At 43.2% G+C, this 20,449-nt stretch overlaps 1 protein-coding gene across 1 annotated transcript in view; it reads right to left on the reverse strand.

The window, feature by feature from the left end:
- The window catches only part of LOC128468735 (transmembrane protein 132A-like), a 50,133-nt gene that overhangs the window by 12,053 nt on the left and 17,631 nt on the right, over positions 1-20,449 (reverse strand). Inside the window, exons 3-9 of the mRNA XM_053450516.1 lie at positions 19,275-19,481; positions 11,204-11,505; positions 8,707-8,850; positions 5,410-5,596; positions 5,049-5,192; positions 4,743-4,924; positions 4,086-4,380 (exon numbers count right to left, since the gene is read on the reverse strand). Of these exons, the coding sequence (XP_053306491.1) occupies positions 4,086-4,380; positions 4,743-4,924; positions 5,049-5,192; positions 5,410-5,596; positions 8,707-8,850; positions 11,204-11,505; positions 19,275-19,481 (1,461 nt within the window). The remainder of the gene's footprint in view (positions 1-4,085; positions 4,381-4,742; positions 4,925-5,048; positions 5,193-5,409; positions 5,597-8,706; positions 8,851-11,203; positions 11,506-19,274; positions 19,482-20,449) is intronic.

Genomic DNA, 20,449 nt, shown 5'->3' on the forward strand with positions numbered 1-20,449 from the left:
CGCGGGACTCGCAACGCCATCACAATGTTTTTCGCAGTATTCTGGAGATATGGGGTCCCCTAGACATGGACCTGTTTGCAACACGCCTGAATACCCCAGCTTTCCTGTTTCTTCAGCTCGAGACCAGAATCGGATGCATTCTTCTTTCATCCATGGTGCTTCTCACCGCATGGTGGGACACACAATCCTGGTTTCCTACGCTCCTGGAAATGACGATAGACATTCCTCGGATTCTCCCATCCTTTCTAGACCTCCTTACGAATGTGGAGGGTCTTCCTCATCCATTGTTAGTCGGGGGACAACTACTATTGGTCACGTGGTGGCTTATAGGGGACCTTGGGAAACCGCAGTCAACTCTTGACCTACTGGCAGGAGCCTGGGCTCCAGGTACCAGACGATCGTATCATTATGTGTGGCTGGCCTGGGTTCATTGGTGCATGGGACAAAGTGTGGATCCCGTATCAGCACCTGTGACTTGCGTGTTGAGTTTCCTTACTCAACGCTTTGAGGAGGGTAAAGCTTATCGATCAGTTAATGTTTATCGATCCGCCGTTTCGGCAGGTCATATTGGTTTCGGTGGTTTGCCCATTGGTAAACAACCTCTGATTTGTCGCCTCTGAAGGGCATTAGAATATCTAGACCTCCGCGTCCTAATTATTCCTCGGTGTGGGATGTTACTTTGCTTCTCTGTCTATTTAATACTTGGCCTGCCAATGAAGATCTTTCATTGCAGCAGTTATCAGCTAAATTGGTGGCTTTGTGCTGTCTTGTTGCCTGCAAGAGAGTGTCAGACGTGCAAGCATTGGATATTTTTTTCTTTTATACCAGATGGTGTATTATTCAATATCTCCAGGTGGACGAAAACGTCAATTAAAATCAGTATTCTACCCGACTTTTGCACAGCACCCAAATCTGTGTCCTGTAGCCTGCTTACAAGCATATGAACTGCGGACAGCAGGTTTCCGGGAAACATCTCGCCCAAACTTTTCCTTGCACTCCGCAAACCACATTCACCGCCTCTTTTGCTAGGTGGGTTAAATGGGTTCTAGAGGAAGCGGGGGTAGATATTTCCATTTTTGGCCCTCATTCAATTAGAGGGGCTATGGCGTCAAGGGCTGCTATCTCAGGTTATAGATTAGAAGACCTCTTTAGAGCAGCTGACTGGTCTAGGGAGTCTACATTTAAAGAATTTTATTTTAGACCAGATATTAATTTTTCTGCTACCGTTATGGCTCAACTTTTAATTTTCATAATATGAGCCTTCGTGTCTTTATAAATTACTAGATTTTGCTAATTACATGACATAAAGTCATGATTTATAAAGACACGGAGGCGGGTATTATTCCCATCCTTGTATGTTTATTGATACTTTTTACCCGTCCGGAATTTAAATGAATATTGTATACATGATTTGATTGCCATACTGATTGTGTGTATCAGTTATCAGTTTTGTTGGAAACTATTTGTCTATATCTGTATTACCATATTTATTTTGTCTCCTCTCAGTATGAAGACATGTTTCCAGATCTTCGTTTGCAATGTTATTGCATTATCGTGTGGATATCTGGATACAAGTTTAGTTTTTGCCGCTGTTCTTGAGGAATTCCATTCTGTATTTTTACCTTGTTGATATTTGGACTTACATTTGTTGGACTTTTATATATTGTTCTTACCAAGAAAGAGGAGGAGTGTATTGTTGCAGTCAGTGTTGTTGATAATGGGAGGAGTGTTTACTGAGGAGTGTGTTGTGATTGGTTAAAAAATCCTTCTTGCTGCTGAGGGAATAATATGAGCCACCGTGTCTTTATAAATAATGACATTATGTCATGCAATTAGCAAAATCTAGTAATTTTCTCTCAGAGAGCACATTGGTGTTTTTGTATGGATACATACTTACTTCTCAACACCTGGATTCAGTTCTGTTAGTTAGTACGGTGTGTGTATTTAGTGGAGGGTGTGGCATCTGTGCATATATAGCGTGGAGTTTTTTTTTGTTGTTTTTTTTTTTTTTTTGTCTTGGCACCTCATCGGAGACCAAAAAAAATCGACAGTTGACATAATAATTATATATACAGTGGATATAAAAAGTCTACTAACCTCATGTTAAAATACTAGGTTCTTGTGATTTTACAGAATGAGACAAAGATAAATCATTTCCACATTTAATGTTACCTATAGCGTGAACAGGTCAATTGCAAAACAAACTGAAATCTTTGAGGGGGAAAAAAACCTCACAATAACCTGGTTGCATAAGTGTGCACACCCTCTTATAACTGGGAATCTGGCTGTGTTCAGAATTAACCAATCACATTCAAACTCATGTTAAATAGAAGTCAGTACGCACCTGCCATCATTTAAAGTGTCTGATTAATCACAAATAAGGTTCAACTGTTCTAGTAGGATTTACCTGACATTTGCTTAGTTGCAAAAGCCATGGTCTGCAGAGAGCTTCTGAAGTATCAGAGGGATCTCATTGTTGAAAGATATGAGCCAGGAGAAGGGTACAAAAGAATTTCTAAAGCATTAGATATACCATGGAACACAGTGAAGTGGAGAAAATATGGCACAAAAGAGACATTACCAAGAACTGGACATTCCTCCAAAACTGATGAAAAGACGGGAAGAAAACTGGTCTGGGATGCTTACAAGAGGCCTACTGCAACATTAAAGGAACTACAGGAATTTCTGGCAAGTACTGTGTGCTACATGTGACAACAATCTCCTGTATTCTTCATATGAATCGGCTGTGGGGTAGGGTGGCAAGACGGAAGCCTTCCAAGCCCGGCTGAAGTTTGCAAAAACAAACATCAAGTGTCCCAAAAGCACATGGGAAAAATGTTATGGTCTGATGAAACCAGGGTCATAATTCCAAAAGGTATGTTTGGTGCAAAAACAACACTGCACATCACCCAAAGAACACGATACCCAAAGGTGAAGCATGGTGGTGGCAGCATCATGCTTTGGGGCTGTTTTTCTTTAGCTGGAACCGGGGCCTTAGTCAGGGTGGAGGGAATTATGAACAGTTCCAAATACCAGGCAATTTTGGCACAAAACCTTCAGGCATCCGTTATGAAGCTGAAGATGAAGTTCACCTTTCAGCACGACAATGACCCAAAGCACACATCCAAATCCACAAAAGCATGGCTCCACCAAAAGAAGATTCACGTTTTGGATCCAATTGAACATCTGTGGGGTGATCTAAAGAGGGCTGTGCACAGGACATGTCCTCGCAAGCTGACAGATTTTACAAAGAAGAGTGGGCATATATTGCCACGTCAAGATGTGCCATGCTAATAGACTCCTACCCAAAAAGACTGATTGCTGTAATAAACTCAAAAGTTGCTTCAACAAAGCATTAGTGCAAGGGTGTGCACACATGCAACAAGGTTATTGTGAGTCCCCCTCCCCCCGTCAAGGATTTCTGCTTGCTTTGCAATTGAATTGTTCCGACATGATTTTCTTTGTCTCATTCTTTAAAATCACAAGAACCTGGCATTTTAACGGGGTGTGTAGACTTTTTATATCCACAGTGTTACATGTGTGTATAATATATATATATATATATATATATATATATATATATATATATATATGTACATACACACATACAAGGCTTGCACTCAGCTTATATGAATCAATAATAATTACTTCCCCGGTTGCAGCTCCTGCCAGATATATACTAAGTCCAGAAATTGAGATTTGCACTCAGAAGTCTCATTCAAAAATAATGCTTTATTCAATGGATAAGTAGAATGAAATTTTATCAAGATAAAGGACCATGGTGTGGTCCCAAACATATTGTGACAGGGCGAAAGATTGCTTCTATGTAAGCAGGAGATTGCAAAGAGCAGTTTATCCCAGTGACTAATGGGTTAACTGCTGGTACCATTAAGACAGGTGCTCCAGGTTTAAATCTGCACTGTGAGATAAATGCAGGGTGGAGGAAACAGCCTCTCTCTCTGACTGAGAACAGCCCACTGTATTAATATATATATTATACTACAAACACAGGCATACCTATTCAGAATATATTCTTCCTTATTCTTAAAAAACTCATCCTGAAGATCAGGATATGCTGTTATTACCTCCACAGATGTAACGCCAGGCTCCTGTCCAATAAGGACACTTCCTTCCTCTTCTAAACGAGCAATGCGGGGATCTCTAATCACTGCCTGGCTCCTGATGAGGGGTGAAACATCCAATAACCAATCTGTGCCCAGCAGGTAAGTCAGCTGACGGCTGCCATCCAAAGAGTGAGCCACAAAGTATGCTAGAAAACGGACACGGGCTCTCTGATACTGAAAACGGCAGCTCTTAGTTTTGTGGTCAGTGGAAGCTCTGCGTTCACCACCTTCCTCTTCATGCATTGTACCAGCAGCCCTGAAAATAAAAGAATAACCTCCTGTTAGGCCTTTAAATACTACATTGCAGGGCTGCACTTTATCTGGGCTGGTCAGCAATATGTAAAAATTATATGGCGATGTGGTCATCCTAGGCGATACCTTTCACTTGGCCAGCTAGAAAAAAATGGAAAATCACATTTCGGGACCTCAGATATATTCTACATGCAAAGAAGAGATCTCTGAATGTATACGACTCTAAAGATTTTTATATGGAGGTCACTAAAAGGCATCACCTTCCTCTAAAGGCTGCTTTCTTCTCCTGGACCTAATGTGGCTACCATTTCCTTTATTAAAATCAGCAGGAGAAATTTGGTAAAATAATAAAAGGAACAATCTTACCCAAAGCCTTCCAACCTCTGTAGCTTGGTATCAGACACTTCTACTCTTAGAGGAAGCAGCGGCACCCAAAGTGAGAGGGATAAAGAAGAACGGAGCCGTTCCAGCCAAAACTCAACTTTCACCCCCAGGGCCCCTTGAGTTTCCTTTCCACCCACAAACAAGAAGTCACAGCCATCTGATACCTGGAATATAAGATGGGGGGGGGGGGCATAAGAGCATTAAACATGGTGACAAATATCAATAATTAAAAAAAGTTAAAAAAAATGTCTTGTATAATCCAATAGAGTTATCGAAGATGACAAAGACCTGTACAATTTGTGCATTGGGTGTCTCACAGCCGGTCTGCTTTGTGACATCCATCACAGATCCTCCTGCCTCCCAAGCCAATACACGAACTGGGATTTTTTGAGATATTCCAGTAAGAGAAGCAGTATTCAGTATCTCATGAGACTGCAAAGGAGATATCATATAAAAGTAAAAGTGCTATTGACTGGTTCCAATAAAACTTCTATGAGATAACGTAAACAAAATGGACAGTGTTCGCCTTAACTCTAGTTTACCTCAATTAAAAAGGTATGTGGATTCAACATAATTGTAATTGCATTCATTAGCTGCAACAATGAACCAGATTAATGATTACTTAAAGCTATGATCAAGGTCCCATTACCTTCACAAGTGGAATGATGGCTCTAAGGTCCCGATCAGACACTAAAACTTCAGCATTTCCTCGAACCCCCGACACAGCTGCACTTGCACCTGGCATATCCAGCTGAAAAGAGATTCTTCGAGAGACAGCAGACCCAACAGACACATTACCTACCAAAAAATCCAAAAGAGCAACAACTACTGGGTGTCTAAAAGAGAGAGAGAAGAGTAGAGTTAATGAGAAATAAAAATAGACAGACATAAGTATATATCGCTCACACATTTTATTATATATAAATCGTATAGTACCGTGCAACAGATCTAGGCATGAGTCAAAAAATGAGAAATTTAGAAAAAAACACCTATTTTTTTTATTTTCCCTCTGAATCCTCACAAAACTAGTGATGGAAAATCCCCTCCAAGTTTATCAATTCAGCTGTCCTGATTTCAGAAATACCTAATTTATATAGATTTTCCATACATTCCCAGCACTTATAGGGAACATACTATAAGGTGTAAGAATTTTTATGTTTATGGCTTAACGGGTTTTGGGGTTGTGAACAGGGGCAGGAGGGGTATACTGGGTAGATGTGTTAGGGCAATGGGATGTAAGGGTTTTAGAATTTTTTTTTTATTATTATTTTTTTAATATATTTTTTATTTTATTTTTTGTATTTTTTATATATATATTTTTTTAATTTTTTTTAATGGTTAGAGGTCCTCTTATGGACTTCTTGAACATGTGTTTAATGCCAGTGATGTCACAATTACATCACTTAGCTAACTTTATTGGTTTTTTTTAAATTATTATTTATTGTATTATTTTAGTGATTTTTAAAAAAAAATAATTTTTAATCACTAACCATTTTTTTTCTCTGTTTTGTTTTTCAGCATGGGAGGAGGGTGAGAAACAGGACTTGCATAGTCCGTGCCTCATCGGAGGACAGGAAATCCCCTGCAGGGTCTGTCCTCCGATGACCTTCCGGGTAACGTTGCCTTAGCACCACGCGATGCGGGGGAGGCAATACGCGGGACCCGATCAGGCAAGGTGAGTTTAACAGTGTGCAAGAATTGATGCTGTCTTGATTTTCTGTTTACTCACTTTGCATTTTGTTACACGATAAAACAAAATAAAATAATACATGTTTGAAAGCACACTACTTATATGTTCAATGATCAGCCATAACATTATGACTATCTGCCTAATATTGTGTAGGTCATCCTTGTGCCACAAAAACAGCCCTGACCCGTCAAGGCATGGACCACTAAGCCTCTGAAGGTGTGCTGTGGTATCTGGCACCAATATGTTAGCAGCGGATCCTATAAATTGCGAGGTGGGGCCACCATGGATTGGACTTGTTTGTCCAGCGCATGCCACAGATGCTTGATTGGATTGAGATCTGGGGAATTTGTAGGCCAAACCTTAAACATATTCTTTTTTTTTTAATATATTCTTTATTAATTTCAGAGAAAATAAAAGAAAACAAAAAGATTATAAAAAAAAGATATACACAGAATTTCCATATCATTATGTTACGATTAATAGCTATAGGCATATAGCATAAAAAAAGACATACAATATATGACATTAACACAATCGCAAAAAAGAAAAATAAAAAAAATTAAAAAAAAAGACATAGCACCAGCTATGAGGGAGGGTGGATAGAAATCACAGCATTACTCTCTACATTACATTACGTTACTTTATTGTGCAGGGCCCAGTTGGCAAAATTGGTCTGGTTTTCTGGCCCGCTGGTCCCATATACTAAATAGTTTTGGGGAATTCAGAAAAGATCAACTCACATTTCCCTCCATTCTAATTTGTAAAAGGATCTGATTCTTAACTGGCTCCCAGGGCAGGGTGGCTCATTTTTTCCAATTGCGGGCTATTACGATTTTAAGTGCCACAAAACTGTGAATAACTAGACAAGATTCCGCCTTCCTTAGAGGGGGCCAGTACACATGTAACAATGCCACCTCTGGTGTCCTAGTTACCCTCAGGGAATACCGTGTCCATGAAAGGGTATACATGGTCTGCAACAACGGTTAGGTGGCACATGTCAAAGTAACATCCGCATGAATAGCAGGACCCAAGGATTCCAAGCAGAACATTGCACAAAGCATCATACTGCCTCCGCCGGCTTGCTTTCTTCCCATAGTGCATCCTGGTGCCATGCCACGGATCCCCGGCCATCCATGTGATTCAAGCAAGGTCACCTTCTTCCATTGCTCTGAGGTTCAGTTCTTATGTACACATGCCCATTGTAGGCTCTTTCAGCAGTGGACAGGGGTCAGCATGGGGACCCTGACACATCTTCTTTTACATCAGCCATAACATTATGACCACTATCAGGTGAAGTGACTAACACTAATAATCTTGTTTTCATCGCAGCTGTCAGTGGGTGGGGTATATTAGGCAGCAAGTGAACATTTCGTCCTCAGAGTTGATATGTTAGAAGCAGGAAAAATGGGCAAGCGTAAGGATCTGAGCGACTTTGACGAGGGCCAAATCGTGATGGCTAGACAACTGGGCCAGAGAATCTCCAAAACTGCAGCTCTTGTGGGGTGTTCCCAGTCTGCAGTGGTCAGTACCTATCAAGAGTGGTACAAGGGTGGAAAAGCGGTGAACCTGGGTGGCCAATGCTCATTAATGCATGTGGGGGCGAAAGCTGGCCCTTGTGGTTAAATCCATCAGACAAGCGACCGTAGCTCAAATTGCTAAAAATATTAATGCTGGTTCTGATAGAAAGGTGTACAAACACATGGTGCATCGTTTGTTGTGTATGGAGCTGCCTAGTCGCATACCAGTCAAGGTGCCCATGCCGACCCCTGTCAAAACACCTACAATGGCAAATTCATGTTGCAGGCTTTTAAAGGCCAGAGCAAGATGGAGCTTCAAAAAACTGCTCACAGTCCACAGTGAAAAGGCAGAGAGCTCACAACACTAGAGCAACCATGACACTGGACCACGAAGCAATGGAAGCAAGTGGCCTGGTATGATGAATAACATTTGCTTTTATATCACGTGGATGGCCGGGTGTGTGCTTCACTTACCTGGGGAACACATGGTACCAGGATGCATTCATGAAGCCTCACCTCACAACTTACAGGACTTAAAGGCCCTATTGCTAACGCCATGAGTCGACAGGTCAGGGCTGTTTCGGCGGCAAAAGGGAGACCTATATAATATTAGGCAGGTGGTCACAATGTCATGGCTGATCAGTTTATACACAATTATCTCCATGTGGCGGCACTGTCTACAATATGTTTCTACAATATGTGCCAGGGAATAATTAATAATTATCTATTGATATCTCACCTTCTCTCAGAGGCTGTTCGGTGTGTCACATGTCCTATCACAGTATAGTGTTTTGCACCTCGTTGGCTTTCCATTTTCACAGCCCATGTGTTTGGAGCTGCAGAGCGAGCAAAAAGCAGCTCCAAACCTGCACGGCATCGAACCCTGAAATTCAACTTAATGGTATTAGTATTTAGGGGATTATTTGATAAACACGCAATTCTAAGGCTACATTTGCACAAAATTATTTTTAGATTTAATACATTTTATATCTTTATTTTAGTATGATTACTATTACTAGAATATTACTTTAAAGGGCAATGAGTGCAGGCAACAGGACACATGTTTGGCTTGGGGAACAAAGAAAATTTCAGAATGCATACAGAGGGATTCTACAGAGGGCAAGGGAGCCAATATGGAAGTTATATTATATACACAAACACTATATATATATTATACACAGCTCTATGGAATTTGTTGGCGCTATATAAAATAATAAATAATACACAGCCAATTTTCATCTGAAAACACAATCTACATAATTTTGTGGTATGCAGTGATGTATTCTGGTCTAGCCCGACTAGCCCGAAGGGATGGCAGCCTCTCTGCCGCATACTAGGGAACCTCAGGCACAGTCCTTAATACTTTCTTTCTGAGCCATGTTTCCTTTAAATGTGGGCCACCATGATATGATGGGATCTCCAGGCTCCCAGAAGTAAGGCCAGCTGCAGGTAGGGGCAGGCAGAAACCCAAATGAGACATAGGTATTGTCACAACTGCCATGACCAAGGAGCGCACACAAAATTTCTTCACTCAGATACACTTGCCGAGGGGTTGAACCCCAATAGTGTGGAGGCTCAGTTATATATATATATATATATATATATATATATATATACACACACACACACACACACACTTAGTAATGGGTAGCTAAGGTTTGCTGGATACCTGTATCAGTAATGCCACAGGTAGATGCCCAGGAAAGGTACCATAGAATGCCAGGTCAGGATTGCAGGACAGGTAGTCAGCCAGTGCCGGGTTGAGTAGAATAAATGGGTAGTCAGACATAGCCAAGGTCGGTACACAGATCAGCTAGTCAGGCTAGCCAGGTAGGGTGCACAGATCAGGTAAGCATACACAATTGCCAAAACATAGCTTTCAGGAAAAGATTTCCCAGAAACACGATCATGCTAAGGTGTTTCTCAATAGCAGTTCCAGGTTTTTAAATCTGACGTTGAGCTTGACCCTCCCATCATTGGGTATCACTGTTAAACCCCCTATTGCGTGTCACAGACTATCCAGAAGCCAAAGATGGTCGCACCCTGGTGAAGTCTCACGCCACCGTCTTAGTGTGAAGTGGAGACAAATGGAAAACCTCCTTCAGATCACAATTGTTATCACCTTGTTATCTATTTGGATGGCATTCTCAATTACCCATATTCATTTGAATTCCACAGAGAACATGCACAGATAGTCCTTCATAACTCCACCAATAAAAATCTGTACACCAAATTTTGCCTCACAAAATAAAATTTGAAAATTTGGGGGCCATTATCAATGTTCCATCTAATTTTTCTTAGTTGGCGTGCGCAGAAAATTTCTCTTGTGCAAAAAGTTTCACAGAGCAAAATATTTGTGCGCACAATATCCGCGCCGCATAAAGTTTCAAAAAAATTATAATTTTTTTTCTTTTTTGGGGAAAAACTGTTGTGCGCACAATTTTTGGACATGTGCGCTCTCTAAAAAAGCTATGTGCGCGTGCACAAGCGCACAGCTTGGAGGGAACACTGGCCATTATCATAGTAAAATACAAAAATACTTGTAAAATAAAAATATTTTCATTATTTTAATGTATTATTCATTTTAAATGTTGGAATAAACATCTAGAATTGTATCAAAAGAAAGCTCTATCTTTCCTTGAAAAAACAATGTATAATTTGTGTTGGTACATGAAAAGAAAAAAGGAGACTCAAAAATGCTGAAAAAGTCTCAGGTTTTGTCTACACAAAACACTCAGATAAGAGGGGTTAAACAATATAAGTCTTGACATTCAAGTTTCCTCTTATATGGGCTCCTGAGCATATCTAAGTTATCCACAAAGGTTTTAAGAAAAATTAAAAGGTGGTCAGTGAATTTACTCTGTTCCTTGTTCCCAAGACGAACCCACAGTTGTTGGTTCTAAGCTGTTAACTTGTCAGAATACTTAGATAAAAACTAAATTAAACAGACTTCCATTTTTACATAGAAAAGCAAACCTGAATATACTTTACTTTAAACTTTTTTCTAAAACTCTACGCTTCCCAACATCACAAGTCCTGAATGTCATACCTTATAATAACTATTCTAATTTAAATAAGAAGTTTGTTTTACATGTTGTACCTGTAGCATTATGACATCATTAACCGCAACAAGCAGCTAAGTGAAACTCAAGTAAAAACACACACGTTTGACCGACCTTTTACTCTCAAATCTATCCCCGCCACGTTTATCTAGTCCACTCCTTTCCTCTACTTACCTAAGGCTGAAACTAGGTTGTGTCCAGTTGTGCCTGAGGCTGATAGAAGCTGTAAACACTTCCCCAGGGAGAAGAGTCTTGTCAGGAAGAATTGCAGTCACAGAATCACCAATGCTGACTCTCTGAGTCTTTGGGGTTCCTACTCTCACCACTTGAACCATGCCTGTGACCTCTGAGTCTTCTCCTGTCCATTTACAATCCTCCGACACAGAGTAATTCAAGGTTAGGTTAAACGGGAGGGAAGGAAGCGTAAACCATGAGGGAGAGAAGAGCAGTTCCACAGCACACACATCCAGGGGAAGCTGTGAAGAGAATGATGGTCACGTAAATACAAAATAATTCAGTGTAGCTTTCATTCAGATTGGAGTTTCAGTAAAATATTTTGATACTCTGACAATTGGCAGAGCTATAAATCTTCCTGCACCACACCTCATAGTATACATGTGACAAGACGCTCTGTACCCCAACTGGGTACTCCTGCCAAACTTTGCTTCCTCCTACTGGGACACCAGAAGTTAACCCCTTTAGCGCCAGACAGAACCAACATTGTATAGAAGGGGGATGCGGCTGCACCAGAGCTGGCGCTGTGGCTACCCGAATCTTAGGTACACAGCGTGGCAATTGTCCTAAAAAGGACAATAAAGTATCTGTGACAGAATGACCTGTCATACAGGGGCCCAAGATAGTCAGAGATGGCTCCAGCCTGGCTGCCAAACAGGCAGGAACTCCATTGTTAAACTAATCCCATTAACAGGATGGCTACCAGGGGGATATTCAGTAGCTGAAGGGGATTAAAGGTTGGGTTGTCTACCTGTTTATCAATGTTAATTTATGTTAATGAAGTTCTGTGGCTATATCAGTCTATGTTTTACAACAATAAACTGTTCATTCCTGCTGTACTCAGTTCAAGGTAGTTGTGTCTACTTATTGGGTACACATAGCAGGGTTCCAAGGTGCGTATGCTGGCTGGTGCTGGAAGTGATTTCGGGGACAACAGGAGGATACATGTGGGTGATCTCTGGGAGTTACTACAGCTCTCTTGGTGAACCCGTTACAGTATCATAGCAGCCCACCCTAAGCATCATACAGCACTCACGTTGAGGTGAAAACAGGACCCAGTTTATTGAAGACAGAACAGATATTTATACATCAAACACGATGGGATTAAAACCCTAATCCTATCAAATACCAGGCAGTCCGGCAACTTCATACAGTTCGATGGCCGGCAATGCCCATGGAGAGCTCAGAGTCCGAGGATGTTATGGTTCAAAAAGCGACTTGATCCTACCTCGGGACCCTGAACGACAGCGGTGGAAAAATCCCCGGGAATAGTCCACGTAGTAGGCGGGCGAGTGCTGCATAGCCACGGCTGGGTAAACCCCAGTTCTAAAGATTGGTAATAAAACCAGGGTTCCCAAATGAGCTCCCTTCTCTGTAACCACCATCAAGTGTTGCCCACAAAGAGCATAGTATAACCCCAAAAGAGATATGTGGTGGGACAACAGGTGTCTGTAGCGACGCAGTTCTAATTGTTGGCAGGCATCTCTGCGATTCCTAGCCGTCGCACAGTTCTATAGACTTGTAGCTAGGTCCTGGTCAGGCATATGGAGCGTTTCCGGCCATGTAGAGCCCCCGTAGCCCTAGCTCCCCTAATGAGCACAGGGTGACTTAGACCAAAGAGGGGGCTGGGCAGACAGGCACAGAGTCTACCCAGAAATCCACCAGTATCCCCCTCCCAATCTACACCCATGTGTCCTCAGCCTCAGGGGGTTACCATGACAATACACATTAGAGAAAATATAACACACAGGTGTAAAGCCATTTTTAATCAGAATGACATTCGAGGGGCGTTTCCAAAGGCGTTTCCTTTTTGACTCACCTTTCATTATAGATTTTTTTTTCAAAAAAGGTTCCGATCAAAGGGGTCCAGCAGCAGCAGCAGCAGTAGTAGTTGTAGTAGGGCACTGGGTCTGGGCAGGCAGACACTGGCACATGACAGTCACATGCAGCCCCTTGGAGTAGAACTGAATTTCCACTACAATATTATAGATTATACGTATAATATTGTCACCAATATTTATTTATCAATTAAGAATAATAGATTAAATGATAGAAAGATAATAAAAATAATTACCTTGTCCACAAATTACAGGTTTGGCTAGTCGCATAAATGGGTGACTATGTTCATCAACTAAACTCTACTCAGGAACAGTTGAAAAACAAATGCTACACTCCCTGTAGCACACTTCAGTAGTCAGCTAACTCACCACTGTCTCCAACGCTTATCAGTATGTAACTGTTCATACTGACAATTTAAAATGGCATCAGCACATGTATATCTAATGCTTTTCCCTTCCCCTTGTAAATGCTGATTTGCCAGAGTGAAAAAAGGAAAAGGTCCCACAGGTTGTTGAACACATCAATCACAGCCATCACCATCAACCCTTGGTTTTTTTTTTGCCAACTTCTACCTATCAGTCACTCGTATGCACCCTCCTACACGGCTTGTAGTGGTGACAAAACGGCTATTATTCTTCATTGATAAATATTGGTAACAATATAATATATACAATATTAGGGAAATTCAGTTCTGCTCCACAGGGCTGCATGTGCCTCTCATCTGCCAGTTTCTGTCTGCCTAGGCCCAGCGCCCTACTACTACTACTACTGTTGCTGCTGCACCTCTTTGATGTGCGCAATGCGTGCAGACAACCTCCGCTGCTGCTGGCCCTTCCGCAGGGGCTTCCACGACGAAGCACCCGCGTGACGTGACCTACCGGGAAGTGCCCCAAGAGTCCTCCGGATACTCCCCCTTTGAGCTACTATATGGGAGGAAAGTCCGGCTTGGAGGGAGGAGTAGCTACCGAAGGTACCCCAGCAGTACAGTACGTCCTAACCCTCAGGGAGCGGCTGAAGGACCTCGCCGGAATGGTCCGGGAGAACCTTCACGCCACGCAGGGCCGGCAGTGGTACCATCGCACCACCCGAGACCGCACCCTGCACGACAGGACTGACCCCAATTAGGTACACCAGCCAGATGCCGTTTCCTTCTCTTCATAGCCACCAGGAATACAAGACAATCGTCAGGTTGAGTTAGCATTGAAGACAGCAGGAAACACTGCACCGAGACATAACCCAAAGTCTAGACAGAACTCGTATTGAGGTAAAACAAGAACTGACTTTATTTGGAACAGCACAGATATTTATACAGACAACATAATTGGATTGGGAGTAAAACCCATCAACTACCAGGCAGCCTGGCGCCTCCATAAAGTTCTACGGCAAGCAATGTCTACCTGACAAAAATGTTGGGGGTGAATTCTGGACTACCAATGGAAAGCTCAGGGTCCAAGGATGTTATGTTCCAAAAAGCCACTTAATTCGGTGTTGATTACCTGAGGGAAACGTCCCCGGGAATAGTCCACGTAGTAGCCAGGCCAGAGTTCCGTAGCCGTGGCTGGGTCTTTAAGATGGGTTATAAAACCAGGGTTCCCAAATGAGCTCCCTCCCCGTAACCACCTTTGAGTGTTCCCTACCACAATAATATAGCCCCAAAAGAGCAACATGGTGGGACAATGGATGTCTGTAGCGATGCAGTTCCAGTTGTCAGCGGTCATTGCTGCGGTTCCTCACCATACAGTTACATAAATTTGCAGCTAGGTTCCGGTCAGAGGCACGGAGCGATTCCGCTATGCAGGGCTAGCAAAAACGGTGGTACCTCAAGCTGGCTAAGGCCGATAGGGACCCTGCCAGGCGGCTTGTAGTGAAGAAATTGTGTGCCACCACCTACCTAGTAGCCAAATGCCCCGATAGGAGGATTCAGCGAGCCTTCCATGTAAACATGCTGAAGGCTTACCAGGAGGAGGTGGCCGCTATCTGTGCCCCTGCGGCAGAGGATTCCGAGGATCTTCCGCTACCAGAGGTACCCCGACAGGGTAAGGGGCCGACGGGCATAGAGGCTATTCAGTTTGCCGACCTGTTAGGGGCGACCCAGAGGGAGCAGATCCGGTCGGGTACTGTGTAGGCGCCATCAAATGTTCTCCACCGCCCCTGGGTTCACTACTGCCGCAGTGCATCAGGTGGAGACCCCGGGACAGCCGCCCATGTGACAAGCTGCTTACCGGGTACCTGAGGGGATGCTCGACCTCGGAATTATTGAGCCCTCTAACAGCCCCTGGGCTTCTCCAGTAGTGCTAGTGCCTAAGCGGGAAGGCACAACCTACCCCAGACTACCGCAGGTTAAATGACAGGACCACGACCGACACATACACCATGCCCCGAATACACGAACTATTGAATCACATTGCTCGGGGAAGGTTCCTCACCACCCTCGACCTGTGTAAGGATAGTGGCAGATCCCGCTGGCCCCGGAAGCCATTCTGAAGTCGGCCTTTATCACCCCCTTCGGCTTATACCAGTTTAAGGTTATGCCGTTTGGGATGAAGAACGCACCTGCGACCTTCCAGCGGATGATTAATCGCCTCTTCGATGGCCTCCAGGACTTTGCTTGCGCATACCTGGATGACATTACGATATATAGCAGCACCTGGGAAGAACACCTCATTCACCTAGGAGTTGTGTTAGACCGCGTCAGGGCTGCAGGTCTAACTCTGAAGCCCGACAAGTGGGTTTCGGAAGTATCGTACCTAGGCCACCGGGTGGGTAGCGGGTGACAACGATCCGAACCCGCGAAGGTGGAGGCAATAGCCAACTGGCCCACCCCCACAACCAAGACGCAGGTACTCGCCTTTCTGGGTACAGCAGGGTATTATCGACGGTTCGTCCCCGACTGCAGCACCATTGCTAAGCCCCTGACTGACCTCACCAAAAAGAAATTGCCCCAACAGGTCCTGTGGTCTCTAGAGTGCGAAGCTGCCTTCCAACGATTAAAAAGCGCCTTGATCTCTGCACCGGTATAAGCCGCTCCTGACCCGTCCAAACGATTTTCTGTCCACACAGATGCCTCCACATTCAGGCTGGGAGCGGTACTGTGCCAAGCGGGAACCAACGGCAGCGAGCACTTTTAGCCTACATCAGCCTAAAATTGCTACCCAGGGAAGTCTGGTATGCCGCTGTGGAAATAGAATGCCTAGCACTTGTGTGGGCTCTCAAGAAACTTCAGCCTTGCTTGTATGGACGGCCATTTACGGTACTCACTGACCACAACATCCTCATTTGGCTGAACAGAGATTCTGGGGACAATGGACGCTTACTACGGTGGAGCCTGGAGCCTGCAACCTTACAATTTCACCGTCCAGTATCGTCCCGGAAAATAAAACGGGAACGCGGATGGTCTATCCCAGCAGACAGACTTGCTACACAACTAACGTTCCCAGACAGCCTCAGGCCAACCCGTGAGGATCTAGCCGGGTCTGAGGGACAATGGGTTGGGGGAGGGGGGAATGTGACGGCCTCAGGTTAATCGGTGCCGTCTGTAGTAGTTGTCCATCCGGGGTTAAATGATCCGTTACTGATTTATTGGTGATTTATGTATTTTTTCCCATATGCGTGGTGTTTATTTGTGTGTACTTTGTTCTTCCTCATGTCCTACCCTATCCATGTGCCACATGCCCTGGCCCCGGACTTTTAACCCTGTATAGCCCAGACATCATCGGCCCGACCACAGCACGGTTGCACGGAGATACTCCACGGGTGGTGAGGGCACGGTCCAGGGGTGGTTCTGGGAAGAAGCCTCCTATAGATTCCCGGCCGCTGGGGCTGCCAGCAGAGTGGAGATCGGCCGCTGCAGTTATCACACGCTCGCCGGCTACCTTACGGCCCGTCCCTTCGACTGACTGTGTCACTTTTTTGACAGGATGTCCTCAGGACCCCGATCTATCGGTACCCCAGGATCGCTGCCACTCCTTCAGAATCACCCCAAAAACGCCAGTTTAAGGTGGTACGGGCATTGCGGGGCCCGGTGGCATGAATGTGGCGCCGGACTGTCTGGGCAGGGCGGGAAGATGTAGACATAATGTATGGTCTTCCTCACACCTAACCTGTATATAAGCATGTGTATTTCCCCAATAAAGTGTTTCTCTTTCCCTGGACATTAGTCTTGTCTAATGCTTCAGGACAATCTCTGCACTGTCTTCAGCTACGCCTCGAGGAGCTGCAGTGCTATATTTGGGACACCGGGCCAGTTCCTGAACGCTGCCTCGCTAGTATCGTCCCTTTCAGTCTCGGCAGCAACCATCACAGAACCGACGAGTGTACCCAGTCGGGGTACAAGGCGTGCCCGTCACAACCCCCTACTGGGCTGAGGCGGATGGAATTTGATGGCGCTATATAAAACAATAATAATAATAATAATAATAAATAATGAGCCATGTGCACATGATGGACTGATTGAGAACTATGTGTTATTGTGTGTACAGTAAATTACTCCCTTGTGCTGTTTTAAAAACCCTTGTGTTTTCCATCCACAACAGGACCGACCCGTACCCAGATTAGGTACACCGGCCAGATGCCGTTTCCTTCTCTCCATAGCCACCAGGAATACAAGACAATCGTCAGGTTGAGTTAGCGTTGAAGACAGCAGGAAACACCGCTCCTCCTACCTCTGTGGCCCTGTAGCATAGCAATACGGTGCTTTACTGTCCTAATAAGGACAGCACTGAGACATAACCCAAAGTCTAGACAGAACTCGTATTGAGGTAAAACAAGAACTGACTTTATTTGGAACAGCACAGATATTTATACAGACAACATAATTGGATTGGGAGTAAAACCCATCAACTACCAGGCAGCCTGGCGCCTCCATAAAGTTCTACGGCAAGCAATGTCTACCTGACAAAAATGTTGGGGTGATCTCGAGAGAGCGGGGTCAATCCTGGACTACAAATGGAAAGCTCAGGGTCCAAGGATGTTATGTTCCAAAAATCCACTTAATTCGGCGTCGATTACCTGAGGGAAACATCCCCGGGAATAGTCCACGTAGTAGCCAGGCCAGAGTTCCGTAGCCGTGGCTGGGTAAACCCTGGTCCTTAAGATGGGTAATAAAACCAGGGTTCCCAAATGAGCTGCCTCTCCGTAACCACCTTTGAGTGTTCCCTACCATAATAATATAGCCCCAAAAGAGCAACATGGTGGGACAATGGATGTCTGTAGCAATGCAGTTCCAATTGTCGGCGGTCACTGCAGCGGTTCCTCACCGTACAGTTACATGAATTTGCGGTTAGGTCCCGGCCAGAGGCACGGAGCGATTCCGCTATGTAGAAAACCCATAGCCGGCTAGTTCATGGGAGTTAGGACAGTGTTTTCCAGTCATCCTGTGCTCCCCAATTATGTCTCATAAGAGGGGACTGGGCAAGCAGGCAAGGAGTTTCCACAAGAATCCATCCGCCCCCCCCTCCCAAACGCAAACCTACCCCCATGTTCATGAAAACATTGGGTATTTCTAAATAGTGTAATCTTTTTAGCAGATTTTTTTTTATTAGCTTTTGCAGAGTTGGTTTTTCATATAAAAAGTACAAGTGTTTTTTTTCACCATATTTTATAAAAAAAAAATTATAGTAAATTAGATGATATGCTCAAAATAATGCTATCTAAAGAAGCCATTCTTGTCAACAAAACAATTGTGTGGGTTCAGTAATTGAGACTGAAGAAAATTACAGTTAAAAACACAAGCACCACAGAAATACAAAAAATAAAATCCATTGTCACAAAAATCAAATATGAGAGATTAATTTATTAAACTAAAATCAGTTCTGATATAGCAGTTTTACCAATCTGACAGATTATTCTAAATATGAAATCTGGTTGCAAATATTAAAGATTATAACTACCAGCAAGAATGGGTTTTTTCACACACAAAAATCATGATTTAAATCAACTTGACTTAAATAAAATCACCCTACTTGAATGCCATGACAATATGTTCATCGTCCCTCAAGCAGCACTACAGTGCATTTAATTGTTCTTTCCATCTACCTTGTCAAAAGGCGTACGCAGCTTCACAGTTTCAAGGTTAAGCTGGCCTAGCGACAACACACAGCTGTTTTTAATTGCTTTCTGCTATGTGGTGCAACTGGGCTATAGAATACAATACCATAAGGAATATAGCACTTACTTGTATCCTACAGAAGCCTTCCACATTCAGTCCACTGTACGTCCCATGTACATTCACACATGGGTTCTGGGACCCTCGGACTGGAACATCTGCACCTGACCGGTGAAATAATACTCGTGCTACTGGATCTGAGGGGGATACCTCATTCCCCACTAACTCTCCTTGCACTCCTTTAACCTTGGCTCCCAGTACATTCCATGAGACACTCTGTAAGCGCAGAGAAAAGAACAATGGTAAAAGAACATGATAATAACCTCAAAGTGCTGTCACCTAAACATTGTCTAGTCTTTAAATATAGGCTATTAAAACTGCAAACAAAACAGTAACACATAAGGAAACAAAATATACATTCCATGGATTTGTACCTCACTTCTGACATCACCATAAAATGGGAGTTATAGTCTATTATGGTGTTGATGTGGCCATGATATACATGTACATAAACAAGTATACATTTTGTAATTTGTTTTTTAACCCCTTCAGGACCGGGATTTTGATACTAACGTGTCGCTAAAGGACCGGAGCCGTTTTTGTGTTTTTGCCATGTCTTTCTTCAACTGTAATTTCTCTCTTATTAATTGGTGCACCCACACAAATCATATATTGTTTTTTTTAGGACAAGTAGGGCTTTCATTTGAAACCATATTAAGCTGGGTAGTACATTGTTTTGTTTGAAATAAACTGGAAAAAGTGGTGAAAAAATGAAAAAAACGCATTTTTTTACAGTTTTGTATACATACAAATTGTACACACATTGAACCAATGGGAAAAAATTATCCCAAATATATTCATTGAGTTGTCCTGATTTGGAAACCACCCAACATGGCCAGGATTTTCATCTATTTTGACCAGTATAGGGCAAATATTGCTAGGCATGCATCGTGTTTTTGAAATGTAATTTTTTGCAAATTTGGCATGGTAGTCTAATAACTGCAATAGTTGTCACAGATACTGATTATCCCCCCAAAATTATATGTTTATGAAAAGTAGATAAGTCAAGGTGTACAACTAGGGTCATTTTGACACTTTTCAAACAGGGATTTTATCGCCAGTTGCTGCCAAATTTTGAGGTATTTTTATATTTTTTTGGGTTTTTTTGCATATGTTGCAATGTTGCTTTAGATTTTATATTATATTTTGTATAGAATTTGTGCAACTGCAGAAAAAAACACCAA

This window comes from Spea bombifrons, chromosome 11 (genome assembly GCF_027358695.1).
Source record: "Spea bombifrons isolate aSpeBom1 chromosome 11, aSpeBom1.2.pri, whole genome shotgun sequence".
NCBI classification, from domain to species: domain Eukaryota; kingdom Metazoa; phylum Chordata; class Amphibia; order Anura; family Pelobatidae; genus Spea; species Spea bombifrons.